Genomic DNA, 18,686 nt, shown 5'->3' on the forward strand with positions numbered 1-18,686 from the left:
ACAAAATGTGTGATAATTAAAGGTAGTAACCATTTCTCCTGCAAGTCCTGTCTCCCCAGCAGTCCCGATGAAGCCAGGCAAACCCTGACGCATTAAGAAAAGAACACTTTGTATTACCTCTTTTGTTTCTCACAAGAATCTCACTGCTTTGCAAACCAAACAGAGACGTGCTGAGATTCACAAGGAGAAAAGCATTTTTACCCTCTCGCCAAGATTCCCGACCTCTCCGGTTAGCCCAGTTTCACCCTACAGAGAAGGAAGTACGTCTCATTTGTGGATGAGGAAAAGAACAATTACCATCTAATCTATACATATTATAATCACGAGACATTACTGTAAAAGAAACCCAGGAGAAAATGTTAGGTTAGAGTACGCTCTGTCCCTCTGACCTTGAGTCCCTCCAGGCCTGTAAGTCCAGGGAATCCTTGCCTCCCAGGCCTACCCTGAACACAAAGTCAAAGTGACACAGAGAATGTGCTGCGGAATGAGAAACACTCAACATATGTCCTGTTTAAAGTGAAGTTGAAGGTTGGTTACGGTTACCATTGAGCGGCAAAATAAATCAATATCTTGAATCTAAAATAACCTCAGAGCCTTGGACATTTGTATTTGCTTCAAGTAAATGCGAAGTCCATATTTGTAAGTTATTTTATCTCTACGACGCTGGCCTTCATCACCTGTGCCTTGTTTTGGTGAAACTATATAGACAGCACAGTTGGTTTGTATAGCAATTTTGGGTCTATGTTAAAATCTCAGCTTTTTGTGTCCAGTTTGCATGTTTTCCCAGTCAAAAAAAAAAACTTTTTCACCACCCAGTCCAGTTTGGTTCGGTTCAGTACGGCCCACGTTTTTCAGCGCTACCATCGTAAATGCTCTCAGAAAAATGTGACTCATACCAACAAACTTTCCCAGACACGCTTTTGTAGGGGTTAGCAGGTGTAATTTAATTACCACAGAGAGAAGAATTTAGAGTGTTCTGTATCACTTGTTTGTGGATAATGTCAGTACACAGCTCAATTCTGGCTATATCTGTCTGTGACGATGCAAGCCTGATCAGGACTTACAAGATCCTTAACAGGATAAGCAATTTAAAAAGTGGGTCAGTGGATTGTTATTGTTTTTGTCCAATCGGCACTCACCTCAATTCCTGCCGGCCCAGCTGGCCCGAATGGCCCCTCATCACCCTGTTGAGAATAAAGTTTCAAAACTGAGTGGAAGACACAATCATCTATTCTTGATCAATAGAATAAGGATAGGGGTTTCTCACATTGAGTCCAGGTGCTCCCTGTGAAGCAGGAAACCCTCGTGTGCCTTGTCTCCCCTGGGTATGACAACACTGAAAATCAACTTTTACCACAATTTATCCACCATTTATTTATATTTACAGACTCCCAACCTTTGGTCCCTCTGGCCCGTTTTGACCCGGCGGGCCGATGTCACCTGGGAAACCCTGTAAAGATTCACATGAAGCGTTTTCTACATTATTATATTGTTGTTCATGATTTTTTTTTCAATGATACATTCATGTTGCTCTGTTCAAAAAATGACAGGAGCATGTCCTACCTCTAGGCCAGGAGGGCCGGCTGAACCATCGGGGCCTTTATCACCAGGTTGACCCTGAAAGGTATGATGATTACTAAACCCACATTTTATAGCTAAAGGAAAATGTGCCATCGACTCCAAAACAATTGGATCTGACTCATAAAACAGTATGTACTTCAATAAAAGCGCACAGTATACACTCAATGCTTCAAACACTTTGTAGATGATGTTTTTTTTTGGGAGCTGGTTGAATAAGGGTGATCAAAACTACCAAACTATGGGGGGATTTACCTGTGGTCCTGGACTTCCAGTCAGTCCTGGTGTACCAGGTGACCCCTGGATGCCCTGTGAAAGTACAACTTTAGTGTACATAGGTCAACCAATAACACTAACAAACTAACTAGTTTGAGACTAAGAAAAAGATCTGGCAGATTGAACCATTGATTTAGGGAAGTTCGCATTCTGTAAATTTACCTTGTCCCCTTTGAAGCCCCCCTCTCCTGGTTCTCCTGGCAAGCCAACGTCCCCCTGAGACGCGGAATTTACACGACACACACAACAGTAACAATTAAACAATAACAGCACAACATACGCTTTGTATTATTAATCCAACTAATGCTAAGTGCAGGGTTTGATTAAGACTAAGGTTTCACGCGTGATTTCTTTATAGCCTGCCAAAATATCCAATGGGAACCATGCTTTAACTTCAGTGCCTGCCCGATGTTAGCTGGGATAGGCTCCAGCACGCCCGCAACCCTAGTGAGGAGAAGCGGCTCAGAAAATGGATGGATGGATGGGCTTGCCAAAATCTGTCAAAGTGACCTTAGATGACAAGTTGCCACAACTACCGCATCAAGGGCAGTGTCACACCACTGCATACCCTCATAATTCATCACAGCCAAATATATACAATATCCCATAAATTATAACCACTGTAAAACTAGTTGCAAACAGTTACAATAACAGTGCTTCAACTACACTTCATATACCACATTATAATTTTGTGGCTGAAAAGCAATATGAGTGACATACTGTTCTAAAAGTCTGCGCAAGTCATCAAAAATGTCAAACTCAATATCCATCAAACAGCTTTGCTTTAAAAAAAAGAAAGTCAAGTAAAATAGCTAAAGCCTGGTTCAATTTAATATTGTATACCTATTAAAAATATTAGCTGCGGCATGGAAGACTATTATTACGAAAACCATTTTTATGGCACAGGAGATACAATACAGTGTCCACCACACCAAAAAATATTTTTTTTTAATAATTTTTTTTTTTGTCTGTCCTGTTCAGCTCTTAGGTCAAATAGAAAGGAGGATCCGTATCCCTTTTATGCCTCAACAGTTTCACTGTGTCACAGTGGACCTTTTAAGCTGCCGCTGTGGTTTCTTAGTATTTTAATGGATATTTATTGCGAGTGAGAGTCGATCAGTTGAACAGAACAAGGTTTCTAGAGGGGAGTGAAAAAAGAAGACAACAAAAGACAAAGAACTAACTGTAAACAAGATGAGGAAAGTAAATCATTATATACCTAGAACAATGACACATTAGATATGAGTGTTGTATGGGGCAGTAGTGCTACATACACCCTGTGAGCGAAAAACAGGACAAGATAGGACAGGACAAGGACAGAAGTATGCAGGACAAGGGTCGTGAACCCGGCTGTACAACTGAAGTTTGGTGGGAGTGGCTATGTAAATTATAAACGTCTATAGGACCAGAGTGTGAGTGAGGGTATACCCAAGCAGTTCGCATATTCATAAGTTATTTGTCGCAATAGGTGAGTGGCCCCACACCAACCAACTAAGCCCCAGGGGTGTGTGTCTGCGGACACATGCAAGTGAATTGACACTGTTTCGCATGCACAATGAATGACAGAAGTGTCCTGTAATTGCTGTCCCTGCACTGCGGAGGCTGAGGACCCCACCCAATCTATTGAGAGGCGTGGTCGGGCCCAGGAGTCTACACAAGAGCATCCCGGTGGACAGGACACATCCCACACCGAGGGAGCCAGGGTAGTCCACTGGCCCCACCGAGCCGCCCCGAACACTGGCCATCCGGAGAAGGCCACAGGGACCCAGTGCCACCCCATAAGCCCCCTCCACCCCCCAAATAATACAGGCAGTAAATAATTATTGAATAGCTGGTGGTCATCATGTACATATGGTAGTTTGGGAGACTAGACTACTCTAATGCTGTTTAAGGACTAATAATCTGAGAAATACATGTGCAGATCACCTTATCACCTTTCAGTCCTGGTTCACCGGTATTTCCTGACACACCCTTGGAAGCAAAAAGACAAATGCCTAAGCAATAACAGGCCAAAGTGTGCTGTTTTTATATCATTCACCATGGAAAATAGTTCCAGTGTTTACCTTGAGTCCTGGAAGTCCTGGTAAACCCATAATGCCAGCAGGACCCATTTCACCCTTTATGAACAACACACACACAAAACAGATTAGGAAATCATGCATGTAAAATCCAAATATCTAGTGTTAAACTGGCTGATGGACCAATTGCAATACTTACAAAAAGACCACAAACTCCGTGTGGGCCAGGAGCTCCAAGGTCACCCTTGGAGAAAGAAAAGGGAGTGAAGAAATTAGACCCAAAGATACGTCAGTTAATCCAGTGTATTTCTGTGCAGGTTTTTTGTTTCAGTTTAGCCCGCTGACTGAGCACTTGGCGCTTAACACACAGAGACTTCTGTTGTCCGAGTTATCAAGCCGGCAGCCGCATGCCATGGCGACATCCTCTCCCAGCTATACGGCCAGCAGAGGGATAGATGACAAGCTGCCCAGCGTGGGCTTCCTGTCACCTCCTCTGGTTCTCCACAGGACGAAAGGAGATGAAGGCAGCCAAATGTGACCTACTTCCTACACCAGACCGGAAATGTGGCCTCGGGGGCAGATCTCAGAGGTCAGACGATAGTAGTCCATCATGGGAACTGGAACTCATGATAATGCCTTCAACTTTGGATCAACGAGAGAGTTGTTGCATCTATACTCCATTAGAACGGCTGTAGGGAATTTGGTTCCAGGTCCGATCCACCATGTCCATTACCATTTATGGAATGCAAAAGTTGTGCCCTCAACACAGGTCTTTTGGGTTGGAAAATCAGACCCATTGACCATGACACTTAACAAGGCTCTTTGACATTTTAGCCGGATTGCATAGTCAAGTAACTCCCCATTCCAGAGTAGAGCCCAAGTCCTACACAGATGCTCCATTCCAAAATCGTTGTTATGCCTTATTCATCTCTGTGGTCAACGAGGGTCCTTCCCACTGGACACCAGACGGCCTAACCAAGAGGTCAATCTCACCAACACAAATTTCAGCCAGAATTGTATCAACCATTTAGTAGAACACCAAAGACTCATATAGGAGCCAGATCACATACACAACCCAAGTGACATTAAAGCACTGCGTCAGGTAGACGACCCATAGAGCCTTCATGGGGGTCATTGGTCTTAATGGACAAGCAATTCCTCCGATTAGTATCCTACATTTTCATTGCCCTGAGCAGGAACCCTGTCTGTTGGGAATTATATCAACACAACAGTGTTGTCCTTTCTAACTTTCAAAGAGTACTGCTTTATGTCAAAACAAGGTCAGTGCTGTTTTTCAAGTACAGTGGAATCTCTAAGGTAGAAATCCCCTGAGGTCGTGCAAGATTCCTCTTAAGTCGCACAAAACTTCAGCTATGAGCATACTTCAGAAGATCTCAGATCAGCGAGCATCAAAGAATAAGCTCTGCATGTGTTTTGTTTCTTCTCTGGCTATTTGTAGCTTTATTGCAACACCTATTGCAAAAAAAGAAACTATCAAAAAGAAATGTCAAGAGAAGATGAAAAAGAAGAACAATATACACCGGAAAATACTGGCTTTGTAAGATTCCAGAGCCATCATATGCAATGAAATTATAATTTTTTTTTGTTTTTTTTGTTTTTTTGTTTTTTTTTTGTTTACTTTTTTGCCACATTGGTAGGTTAGAACATCTGCTTTGCAATCGAGAGATTCTGGCTTTGAGTATCAGCTCAGGCTATCCGTGTGGCATTTACATGTTCTCTCTGTGCGTGTAGTCTAAGGTTACTGTATCATGTACTTACAGGGTTGCCATCGGGACCAGGGGGTCCTCTCTCTCCAAAGTCGCCAGGAAATCCCTAAACAGATGGACAAGGTAGTTATGTAAGTAGAGAGGAACTGAGTGGCTTTTTTACAGTCTTACTATTACGATTTCATTCAATTTGCACTAAGTGTTAAGACGAAATCTCAGCAGTTCCCAACAGATGTGCTCCCCCATGCGCTCATTCCTGAGCGACTGGCAGGAAATTCCAATACCGTGAGCGTCAGAAACCGCCAGGGCTTGCCCACATGGTTGAATAAAGCTGCTTGGAACATAAACCCAAGAAATGCTTACTGCAGGCTTTTTTTTTTTTTTTTTTTTTCCTTTTATAAATTGCGACTGGTGTATGGAATCTTGCTGATTCCATTATGAAGACAGAACAAAAACGTGACGCAGCCTCGAGGCCCCACATAAGTCGTATATACTGAAAAGCACTGCGCACGCCTATGGAAGACGAACATGATTGGTAAGAAAAAACTGTTGTGTTCTGTTTGATGACTGAGGTCCAATTAATTTCAAAATACCAAAAGACAGTTTTTTTTTTGTTTAGTTTTTTTCCTTTGTGCATTTGATTTGGAACATTTGGCTGATGTGTATAAAGCAATAAGCAGTAATTGGTGCAACATGAAGCCCACAGGAAATGTGGAAAGTGTTGCCTCTTTCCAGAAATGCCAATAAATGTCTTGGTTTGATCAGAAACACATGCAAGTCTTTAACAAATTGGCGAGACTTTTATATAAAAAATATATATATATATATATATATATGTTAATGAGAGGATTCGTCTAAGAACCTTTAGCCAGTCTCTTAGTCATAAACTTAATTCAATTAACTGCAGACATCTGAGCATAAAACACCTCTGATTGTTTTAGAATGGCACATTTACAGTATGTACTGTATACTCTCGCATCTGTGCAGACCGTTCACTTCTGCTGACTCAGAGAAGAAAACAAAATAGATTACGCAAAGCAAATGAGCTCACTGAGAGAGAAATAACTCATGACAAGGCTACGATGAGGCCTACTTTTGGCCGCCGTGTTCATGTCGAAATGTAGAACCTGACTGAATCCCCTGCTGGGACCCATCACATCGACACGAGTGCTCTTGAGCAGTATCACCATTTTCCATGTAAGCCCTCACAGATGGAAGGCTGACTTCCAGGCGCCATTGCCGGTAGACTTTGCCTGATGTGTGGCTCACTGCGTCATAGGGCCAAAACCACTACTGACACTTTGTATTAGCAAAGTATACTAATGAAAAACAAGTACGACGTATTTCGTTTCCTTAAGTGCCTTCAAATTGCAGGAAAAGCATGCTTGAACTTTAAAAAAAAAACAATGAACAAAACAATAAAAAACATTCATATTCATTGTCTTTTTATTAATGATATGTTTTTTGTCTTTGCATGAGATGTTTATGTGCTGTGTTATTAAGATGAGGATGATGAAAAGTGTGTTGAGAGAAAACTTTACCGGCCTACCCATCTCGCCCTTCTTCCCATGAACGCCCGGAATTCCCTGCAGCAAAAAAACAAACAAGTGAGCAAAATTATATTTCATCAAGCAGGTTTAACATACTTCTTATTAAGTATTGTTTATGGTAAATATTATGTAATTAGAGCTCTAGTACAGTGATTCTTAAAGTGTGGTATTACTACTACTGGTGGTCCACGGACTCCCTCTAGTGGTGCATGAAAGAATCTCTGAATTAAATGTTGAATTAAATACAGTAATAATATAGTGGCTTCAACTATTTTGTAATCCAGTACAGTACGTTTGATCAGTACAGTTCAGTTGTATTTAACTTTATTTTAAGCGAAAACAATACATTTGCATTTGATCATTTAGAAATGTATGTTTACATTTCTATTTTTTTTTTTACAATTCTATTTAAATGTGCAATACATTTTAATTGAATCATTATTTAAGTATTTTTTTTTTAAATTTTCCTATATTTAAGTACAGTGTTAATGTAATGAAATATAGGAATATAGGGAAATAAATGTTAACTTTACATTGATATGGTGGCTAACAAAAAATAACTAAAATAATAATAATGAAAATATTAATAAATAATAATGATGCCTGTATCTCCACTTTTATGATGATTTTGACTTCATGAGATTCTCGTATGTACTGTTAAAAGTATAGTAACAGCAAATGAAAACGTTTTATCACATCACCTACAGTGTCCTAATCTGTACATGTACTTCCACTTCAAACCACGACTACGTGATGAAAGCAAGAAGCAATTGGCAGTATTTCATAATGACAAAACAAGTGCAGACGACCTTGGGTATCAAGTGTAATATTTTTAGAGCAAATTAAACTGATTTAAGATGATGTCAATTTCAATGCAATTAATGCACAATAACATTGTGAGCTTTAAGTAAAGTTTTCGTTTTATCTTACTACCATCCTTAAAAACTGAACACATAAACAAGGGATCCGGCTTTCGTAGTAAGCCATAATAAAATTGGCCAATATATTGTAGTATCTCATTGTTTACATACGATGTTCTTGTAAGTCCACGTAAACATGAAAAAACAGCAAACGTACAGTTGAACAATTGAGCTTTACAATTACAAATACGTCAAAAAATAGTTCTAGGCGCTGTGTTTTTATCATAAACTGTTTCACTGTAAAACCATTTTTAGGGTTGTTATGAAATATGGGACACACACACACTGGACTTGAGAAAGGGTTTAAAACATTTAGATCACAGTAATTCCAATATGCCAACAGGGACTGTGCTAATTTACACCTTTGGACCTTGCCACTACAATTTAATAAATTTGAAATGTGTGAATTTAATCACTTGGCTGATTTATTGCACCACCACTGACACTCACTCTCTCGCCATCAGGACCGGGAAGGCCAAAGAGCCCGGGGATGCCAATGTGCCCCTAAAGAGATTAGGAGAGGAAGGTAGATGAAGACACCGACATCACAAGTAAGGAAAAACATCTTTGCAAAGACACCAGATGTGATTCTTAGACTTTGATAAAGTGTAGCCAGCCCTTGAGGCCAGTGTATATGCCCATGGACTGCATGGTGCTGGCTTCCACGATGTAGTCCAAGGGCACATACCCTCGCGTCAAGAATCTCTGAAGACCTTTCTGCCCGACCTGCTCGGTGGGAAAAACATACATTACCAGAGAATTCAAGAGTACAGCTAAATGATATTTGGGTAACATCATAGTCAACAAATTCATAAAAGAGTAAATTGCTGCTGTAAAACTAACACTAAAGAACCCACAGATTCAATTCTATACTGGCGTAACCATGCAATGTACCCTTTAATATTTAAGGTCATCACGCAAATGTAAATATCAGACAAAGATAACCAAAGTAAACATAAAATACTCTTTGTAAATGGTGATGTTATTTATTGCGGAAAAATATTTAAAGCCACCTGGCCATGTGTGAAAAAGTAATGGCCCCAATCAATCAAAAACAATCACAAACAATCAAATGTTTTTGATTCATTTACATAGACCACAGCATGCCTGATTACCTCCACACCTGTTTGATAAAGAAATCACTCAAATAGAACAAACCTGTTTGGTAAAATGAATTCTCAAGAAGCTGTAAAAAAAAAAAAAAAAAAAAAAGCCACGATTCAAAGAAATTCAAGACCAGATGAGAAATTAAGGAATTGACATCTATCAGTCTGAAAAGGGTCACAAAGACATTTCTAAAGATTTAGGATTCCAGCGAACCACAGTGAGAACCATTATCCTCAAATGGAGAAAACATGGAACAGTGGAGAACCTTCCCAGGAGTGGCCGGTCTACAATAATTACCCCAGGAGCACAGCAGCGATTCATCCAGGAGGTCACAAAGGAACTCAGTACAGCATCTAAAGAACTGCATATCTCCCTTGCCTCAGTTAAAGTCAGTGTTCATGACTCGGCAATAAGGAAGAGACTGGGCAAAAATGATATCCATGGCAGAGTTACAAGGTGAAAACCACAGCTGACCAAAAAAGAACATAAACGATCGGCTTACTTTTGCAAAAACAAAACAAACAAACAAAACAAAAAACATCTGAATGATACCGAAAACTTTGGGGAGAATATTCTATGGACTGACAAGACAAAAGTGAAACTTTTTAGAAGGTGTGTGTCTTGTTACATCTGGCATAAATGTAACCCAGCATTTCAGAAAAAGAACATCATACCAACAGTCAAACATGGTGGTAGTGTGACGGGGCTGCTTCCCACTCAGGACCTGGACGACTTGCTGTGACTGATGGAACCATGAATTCTGCTCTTTTCCAGAAAATACTGAAGGAGAATGTTCGGCCTTCAGTCCATGACCTCAAGCGCAGTTCGGTTCTGGAGCAGGAAAAAGACCCAAAACACACCAGCAAGTCAATTTCTAAATGGCTTCAAAAAAACAAAATGAAGGTTCTGGAGTGGCCTGGTCAAAGTCAAGACTTGAAGCCGATCGAAATGCTCTGGCATGACCTGACCTTAAAAAGGTCGTTCATGCTCGAAAACCCTCCGTTGTTGCAGAATTACAGCAATTCTGCAAGGAAGAGTGGGACCACATATCTCCACAGAGATGTGAAAGACTCATTGCCGGTAATTGCCAGTTGTTGCTGCTGAGGGTGGCCTAACCAGTTAGTTAGTTTAGGGCCTTTACTTTTTCACACAGGGTTAAGTAGCTTTGAATAGTTTTCCTTTCCTTAATAAATAAAATCACCATTTAAAAACTGCATTTTATGTTTACTTGAATTATCTTTGTCAGATATTAGATTTGTTTGATGATTTTAAAGTTTTTTCATCGTACTGTATATGTAAACAAAAGGAGTCTTAATCTTATCCTGACACTTAACTCACCTTGACTCCGTTTGGCCCCATATCACCTATAGGTCCAGGTAAACCCTGAATGGAAAAAAATATATATAATGTGTATTTATGGTTACAATCAGCAACATTGATCATAATATAATAACAAGCAAAATGTATCCGACCAGATTTCTCAAGGAATCCAATATTTAAGTGGGCGAAACGGGGCACCGTTTGGTCTAATGTTCAAATGTATTTGAACACAAAAAACTAATTGCAAGCATGAAATGTATAAAAAATACTGTGTGTATTGTAGCATCTGTGCACATGTATGTGCCTTCAAGAGGCGGGGCTGATGGGGTGCCATGTGACGTCTGTTAGTCTGAGTGTGAGTTACTTCGAAAGCAGCTTCTGCGTGAGTTGTCTTTTTAATAGCGAATATCTGTGAATAATTGACACCCCACCAACAATAGTGATTTGTAATTGACAAAGTGCTTAAAAGAGAAAGTACCATAAATCACCAACACCATGCATCTTGCATGTACCCAATCATGAGCCCATGTTACATAAACGTCTATATTGAGTAGTACTACCACTGTGGTGATATCACACATTGGCAAACAAATATGCACTGTAGCAATTTACAAAAAACATATTAAGTCAGTAGCCTCACCTTTTGGCATTTACACACAATACTAAATATTAGGGAATAAAGGCACACTGTAATGGTAAAGTAGATTATACAGGCTATTATTGCATGCAGCGAGACACTAGCAGAAACATCCTGTTTTACGTAGGATGGTGCATGAGGTGCACTCAAGGACTTTCAACAAAAAAACATTACATTTCAAACACATGAAAAAAATACTATTACTTAATTAAACCAAACAACAGCAATGATATTTCACCAGATGGGCCAAAAAAATGCATTTGCTGGTTTGGCCTGAGCACAAAAACAGCCAATAGATGAGATTTTCAGCAAATAACAGGGGTACAGTATATGACATTCTTGAATTCACCCATAAGCGGGTTTTATTCTGGAACTGATTCTCTTTCATTTGTTGACAAACTCACCTATTGACCGTTTTTGTGCTTTGGTCAAAGCAATAACGATATTTCCATCTGGTGGCCCTTTGGTGCCAAGGAAATAACTGGAAGTGAGTTGAGAGCCTCATTTATTTATTTTCCGCCATCTTGCATCATCTATCAGCAATTACAAGCACTTTACAAACACAATTACTGGTGGATTTACGCTATTCGTGGTAGGCCTCTGCCACTACCACTGTAAATTCAGATTAAAAGCGATTGCCTAACAAAACGTGACATCGCGAGGACGCAAATGATGAACTGTGATATAGTGAGGGAACACTCTATTGGAACTTGGTCTTCGTAGTAAATTCATCATTGGCAACCACAGTGTGGGTTTCTAAAAAGACATTGGGTAAAAAGTAGTACTGTAGTGCTCGTGACTGGTCTTTGGGGAATCGACTGTATTCTTGGTAGTGTAGAAGTAAGCATCGCTGCTGGTCATGCAGCCAACGCGGATCCAAATTCTGACTGTATTGTCGTAAATGTGTCAAACCTGAAGGAACCACAACACTTTTGGCACGTTATGATCTCAAGTACTTTTAGGCACACATAACGTGCATGTGACATGTATTATCCACATAAAATACTTCGCAGATGTGGCAGACTGTAAATCCACTCTATCCTGTTGGGATACATTAAGTAGCTTGATGAAATTTTTTGGGTGGCGTTCAGCAGGCTTTACGTTCAGTTTTTAGACTCAATCCCAGTGGATGCATCACTGCGACGATAAAGCTCAAGTGCCATTTTAGAAGACGTGGCCGCTTCATTCTGCAGTGTGGCCGATTCCCAGCCTGCACGTGGTAGGAGGTGCTAAAATCTCATCCATCACCACACAGTAAGCAACCACCCGCAGGCATCAGACTTTTGACATAATAAGTGCTCTTCAGCACCAGCGAGACCCGTGCATGAACCCGAAGATATCCTAAACATACAGACGGGAGAAACATGTGGTTTGCAAAAGGTTAAGTAAAATTTAAAAGGCGAGACGCACTTCCATATCTTTGACTTTTGGATCAGTCTGGACTCTTTGACCTATTGATTTTTAAATTCCTCATCAGACAGACACCTTCTCAGCTACTTCTTTATCACTTTACTTTCTTGGGCATTTAAATTTTATTCAGTGTTTACAAAAAATGTTTTCATTGTATGCATTTACTATGTAAGCACAAAAGACACAAGCAAATTCGTTTTTTATTCCCCATTATTCATATCTCAGTTATTATTTTGGCCAGACTAAACGCAGCTTTTCTAGAGTTCTTAAAAAAAAAAAAAAAAAAAAAAAAAAAAAAAAAAATCACAGCTCCACACAAAGTTTTTATAAAAAAAAGTTTTTTTTATATATATATTTTATATATATTTTTTTTTTATAAAAATAAAATGTAAAAACAATTAAACGTAGGGCAAATTCAAACAAATAGATTAAATGTAACTTTAAAAACAAAATACTAAAACAGTGCCGAGTTTCAGGCTGAGTAGAAAGCCAAAATGGGTTTTAAGACCAGTTTTAAATATAGACAAGTCACCACAAGCTTTTTTGTTTCAATGAACTTTTTCACAATACTGTAGTCATTTTGACATAGTAAAATAGGATGACACATACAAGCATTGGCAATGGTTAGAATTTCTTTCCATTGTTGAGAATTTCTTTTTTTCAATTGTTTTTGCCTTAATACATATTGTTTAATGATAATTGCATGCATGTATTGTTTCGATTAGTGTTCCCACATTTTCTCATTGTCATTAAGTCACAACCTACTTTAAAGGGGGAGGTAACAATCACCCCCACACCCCAAATAAAAAATAACAAAAAAAACTGCTCAAACAACACTGCAAGACTAGATTTACTGCACCTGCCTGCCGGGATAACCTTTGACCCCGGGGCTTCCGTCTGCTCCCCGTTGGCCCTTTGGAGAGAAGGAATGAAACGTAGATCAGCGCAAAAGCGAAACACTAGAACACCAAAACAGGCACGGGAAGGAGGTAAAACAGTAAGGAAGGAAGTCTCATCTTATTTAATGCACATATGTTTTTATGTTGGAGGCGCACTCCTCGGAGTAATGGGATGGAAAAAGTGTTATAATAATAAAAGAAATGCAGCGGTGATGGATAAACAAGCAAATGGCATCATGAAAGAAGTGGCGTTTAGTCGAGTGAGTGTTGCTTGAGCCAAGCAAGCAGCATCACACTTTAAACACTCAGTGGAGAGCTACTGCACTATAATTTGGCATTTGCTCTTGATTACTGCAAATAAAAGAACACACTCTGTTTATCGCAATATGAACAGATATACTCACCTGATATTTCATGAGGTACACATAACAAGACCTGTTTCGAATATTCTGCCTTTACAAAGATAACCATGCTAGTTTTTATTCCTAGTGGATATGTGATGCCTTCTTCACATCTTCTATCTTTGGAAATGATATAAACTTCTTTCCGTAGTATATGTATGCTGCATTCTTATTTGATTGTTTGTGACGACATCATTTTCAAAACATATTGGCCTTAGCATGGTTTGCCCAGCGGCACGGTGGGCGACTGGTTAGAGCGTCTGCCTCACAGTTCTGAGGTATGGGGTTCAATCCCCGGGCCCGCCTGTGTGGAGGTTGCATGTTCTCCCTGTGCCTGCGTGGGTTTTCTCCGGGCACTCCGGTTTCCTCCCACATCCCAAAAACATGCGTGGTAGGTTAATTGAAGACTATAAATTGCCCGTAGGCGTGAATGTGAGTGCGAATGGTTGTTTGTATGTGCCCTGCGATTGGCTGGGGACCAGTTCAGGTTGTACCCCGCCTCCTGCCCGATAATAGCTGGGATAGGCTCCAGCACTCCCGTCACCCTTGTGAGGATAAGATGTCAGAAATCATTGATGTTATTTCAAATATCAGCTATGTCTACTTTTTATTTTTTTTTTGTGGGACACAGATATGGACCCAGATACATTATGTGAAGAGACATTCAAATGTGCTGCAGACATACAATATTGGATCTTTAAGATGAGATATAATTTGGAATTCATCAAGATTATACATGATTAGCAATAAAAGTTCAAATATATCGCATAAATTACTTTTGCGCTCTAATACATCACTAAGAATCCCAACAAAAGCACACACGGGGACTCTTTTTAAACTAAATGCAAACTTCCAAAGAAGATTACCTCATAAAGCAGTTGGAATGAAGAATGAGTCACAGGCTATTTGCGCTGTTCACTCAATTCACGCGTTCTTATTAAATGGCCACAACTGCAGTAAGAATGGAATAATTGATGTGCAATAAAAAGAGCCCAATTCTAATCTATTATATTAATTGAATATACAAATTGAATCCATTTGTGGAGACCAAAACTAACAGTAGTCAACGTATCAGGCCTGTTCATTGTTATGGAAGCTACAAAAAAAGTAAGGAATGTTATAATAGTCAGTAGAGTCCAAATTTAAGCTATTTAAAATTTATTATACAAACATGCTGACATAAAATTAAAGAATGTAGTGGTGTTTGTAGAAGGCAATGATGTCATTCTGGTAACTCATAAGATCTTATTCACATGTTTTATGAGGAAAAGATGGATTTTACAGCAGCATTGCCTCCATTTGTAATGGCTGGCGTACTCTTGAATGGGATTTTAACTCATGCACAATATTGTTAAGAAATTTGAGAACTAGCAAATTAACTGCAAAAAGTGTAATATGCATGTAATAAATATAAAGGCGTGTGGTATGTGATATTTGCATCCGAAGCTGGATGAGACAGGAAGTTAATTAGCAGAGAGAGTCCACAAGATTTGGGAGTAGGGGAGTGCTGCAAATAGCCTCCGGTGTCCAAAGCATTTAGCCCACTTGTGCGCTTGCCAGCAGCGTCTCTCTTGAACGACTGATAGCTGATGTTTCTAGGTTAATATCCTCTTCTGTGTCTTGTATTGTATATATAAATAAAAGACATACGGGGAACCCTTGCTGTAGAGTCTTCTTTAAAGACCTCTCATTTTGCCTGAACTCACGCTGCCATCACTTTGCTCGCTGGTTTGCACCTACCCGTCAGACTCAATGGCGCAAAATCAGCCAGCGCAATTCGTCTTATGTTTGATAAATCACATTTGCATATACCCCTCCCACAATGCACGGAATGAACTTGACGGCAGTTTAGTACGCTTGGCAGATGTGATCCCGGTTGTGCCTGTTTAGTAGACCAGCTTCCATATCTGTTTGCATGCGTAATCAAATTCGTGCCCCAATTTTGTACAGTACATGCAAACCTTTAGTAAATCCAGCCCCAGAAGGGAAGTAAGTACACAGTTGCTGATTAGTTGTTTGTCACATCTGGGATTGCTCACATTCTTAAAACAGTTAAGATGTTACAAATACCTGTTTGTGTTCCCTACTTTAAAAAAAATAAAATACTCACAGGTTCACCAGGCAGACCAGCAGAACCGAGATGGCCTTTTTGTCCCTGTTGACCAAGAAACAACCATTTAGAATTTGGTGAGAAATGTAGTCAAACGATATGTACAATGCGTGACCTAAGCTCTTTGGAATTTCCCAATGTTGCTATTTGCTGATAAAATGAGCAGAGCACTGACAATAAAATATACACTGATATGACTTTGACCCTTGGTTCAGTCAGCCTTTTAGGAGTTGGACAGCCTTTAAAACCAATAGGCTTCTAGGTTTGTTACAGAACAGTCATGCCCCAAAAGTCTGAAGAAGAGCAGCCTCTGGTAGCGAGGGTTGTCACAACCGGGCAAAGTCAAGTATTTGTGCCCTCTTATCTGGGGAATTGTAATGCCCTCTGGTTCCATCTGTCTCAGGCCTGCCGCACACAGAGCAATGCGGCCAAACACAACTGAAGTGGACTATCTCGATCGGCGGTCATCAGTGGGGTGGTGGGGGGAGGCTGTCGGTGCATTCCCACCCCAAAAAAAACCCAATTAATTCAACTACACGTTGAAAGTACAAGTTGTACATTCGTTGGCAGGAGGCAGCCAATCATCAAAGGGCGGCGGCACTCGCCATGAGAATGCAAAGAATCCACAAAACTCCAAATGTCCAATTTATTTTTTAAATCTACATGAGAAGTTTTTTGTTGTTGTTGTTTTCACACATTACACTTTAGAGTTTTATTTTTAGTTTTTAGAGGTTTTTTTTTCTGTCAACTTCATGTTGCTGATCTCATGCTCTTCTTTACAATAAATCAACAGTAATTCATTATTTTTTGCCTCCAGCTGCTTCAAGACCCCATTCATCAACAGTAAATTCGGCACATTCAACCTAATTCGTAACACTTAATTTATCAATTAAGTGATAATAATGCTCAGCTTTAGTTACCACATTGACACCCACTGATGCTGCATACCAATTAGTGAGTAACTAATCACTCGTCACACGCTTTATTCTAAAAGTATTGGTAGTCCACAATCAAGACTTTCAAAGTCATTGGCATGATGGTTTTTTTTTTATATTCCCATGTGCTTTGCGTTAGAAATAAGTGGCTCAAAAATCAGGGAAAGAATGAGTCTTCAGAGGAAGCCAAATAACCACAATTAAGATTAGTCAGTAGACCATAGTACAAGTAGAATAAGAAGCCTTTGGGGAAAAAAAAGAACCTTTTTTTGTCCTTTCAAAGAGGATACAGACCACACAACCAGGCCACAACAAGTAACACAGTTTGCTAACCAGACCAAAAAAAAGTTCTTTCCATGGGTTCCCCCCCCATTCAAGAAGCACTTCCCCCTTCACAGGGAAAGCGTACTCAGCAAATAAAAATGGTGAGCATGTTATTTCACCACAAAGAAACAACCCTTAAGACTTTATTTTCCAGTGCTTCACCATCTTCAGAGCTGGCTGTAGAAAGAAAAATCAGAGCTGCGAATACTCTACTCAAGTGTCACTTAACAGGGCTGACTGACTCCTAGGCAACCTTCGCATTCTCTGGAGAGACTGAGGGGCTTTATCTGGCACTGAGAAAGCCAGTCGGCCACAGATTGAAATAAAAACAATATTGGCAAAAAAGTGTCAGGCAAACTGCGGTCGGTCATCATTTTACACAGCCTGCCAAGTGATGGAATTTTAGTGTCATTTATGTTGCGTAAGGAGTTTTGGGGATTTCCCTATTCAAAGATACACAAACTCACATTTTATTTGAGTGTAATAACATACAGTAATGCAATATAGTATACGAACACGCACTTATTTGGGATTCATAAATTAGGGGAAAAAACAATTATATTCCTGGCATTTCACTGTATGTTATGAACAATACTGACAGAATTCTTGATTATGTATGGATTATGGCCTTTTTCATGCAAAATTCAAACAGGAGGGAAAAAAACTGTAAAACTAGAATGCATACAGGAAATAAATCTCATTGTAAATGTGTATAGTGACGGTAAAAAGTATTCTATTCTATTGCGTGTGAGCTGTTCTGTAAATGTTTAGCATACACTGATTGTTATTACCTCCACCGAGGGCAAAAACACAAGGGAAAGAGCTATCGCTTTGATTATTGCTGGTTCATTCATTAGTCCGTTATTTAGTTCGGCAAAAGCAGACACTAAAAAGTATGATTTCCTAGATGCCTATTATGTAATAAATAACAAAAAGAAATAACTAAAACTTGGCACACCACCATTTGCTTCTTCACTTTTATTAGAGATTGATTTTTTCTTTTTGTCTTTTAAGTCACAATGGAAGCAATCCCAACAATAAAAAATAGTACAGTCCAAACATTTTCCTTCCATCCATCCATCCATCCATCCATTTTCTGAGCCGCTTCTCCTCACAAGGGTCGCGGGCGTGCCGGAGGCTATCCCAGCTATCATCGGGCAGTAGGCAGGGTACACTCTGAACTGGTCGCCAGCCAATCACAGGGCACATACAAACAAACAACCGTTCGCACTCACATTCACACCTACGGGCAATTTAGAGTTGTCAATTAACCTACCATGCATGTTTTTGGGATGTGGGAGGAAACCGGAGTGCCCGGAGAAAACCCACGCAGGCACGGGGAGAACATGCAAACTCCACACAGGCGGGGCCGGGGATTGGACCCCGGGCCTCAGAACTGTGAAGCAGACGCTCTAACCAGTCGGCCACCTATTTGTGTTATTGAGTTAGGCTTGTTGTTTATGTTGACTTATGT

The 18,686-nt window shown here is 39.9% G+C and overlaps 1 protein-coding gene across 1 annotated transcript in view; it reads right to left on the minus strand.

The window, feature by feature from the left end:
* The window catches only part of LOC133399556 (collagen alpha-1(XXVII) chain B-like), a 67,268-nt gene that overhangs the window by 23,024 nt on the left and 25,558 nt on the right, over positions 1-18,686 (minus strand). The window contains exons 8-25 of the mRNA XM_061671122.1: positions 15,954-15,998; positions 13,403-13,456; positions 10,515-10,559; positions 8,520-8,573; positions 7,141-7,185; positions 5,652-5,705; positions 4,072-4,116; positions 3,918-3,971; positions 3,781-3,825; positions 2,017-2,070; positions 1,834-1,887; positions 1,564-1,617; positions 1,397-1,450; positions 1,268-1,321; positions 1,140-1,184; positions 390-443; positions 202-246; positions 31-84 (exon numbers count right to left, since the gene is read on the minus strand). Coding sequence (XP_061527106.1) covers positions 31-84; positions 202-246; positions 390-443; positions 1,140-1,184; positions 1,268-1,321; positions 1,397-1,450; positions 1,564-1,617; positions 1,834-1,887; positions 2,017-2,070; positions 3,781-3,825; positions 3,918-3,971; positions 4,072-4,116; positions 5,652-5,705; positions 7,141-7,185; positions 8,520-8,573; positions 10,515-10,559; positions 13,403-13,456; positions 15,954-15,998 — 909 coding nt within the window. The remainder of the gene's footprint in view (positions 1-30; positions 85-201; positions 247-389; positions 444-1,139; positions 1,185-1,267; positions 1,322-1,396; positions 1,451-1,563; positions 1,618-1,833; positions 1,888-2,016; positions 2,071-3,780; positions 3,826-3,917; positions 3,972-4,071; positions 4,117-5,651; positions 5,706-7,140; positions 7,186-8,519; positions 8,574-10,514; positions 10,560-13,402; positions 13,457-15,953; positions 15,999-18,686) is intronic.

The sequence above is a fragment of the Phycodurus eques genome, chromosome 3 (assembly GCF_024500275.1).
Source record: "Phycodurus eques isolate BA_2022a chromosome 3, UOR_Pequ_1.1, whole genome shotgun sequence".
Classification (NCBI taxonomy): Eukaryota; Metazoa; Chordata; class Actinopteri; order Syngnathiformes; family Syngnathidae; genus Phycodurus; species Phycodurus eques.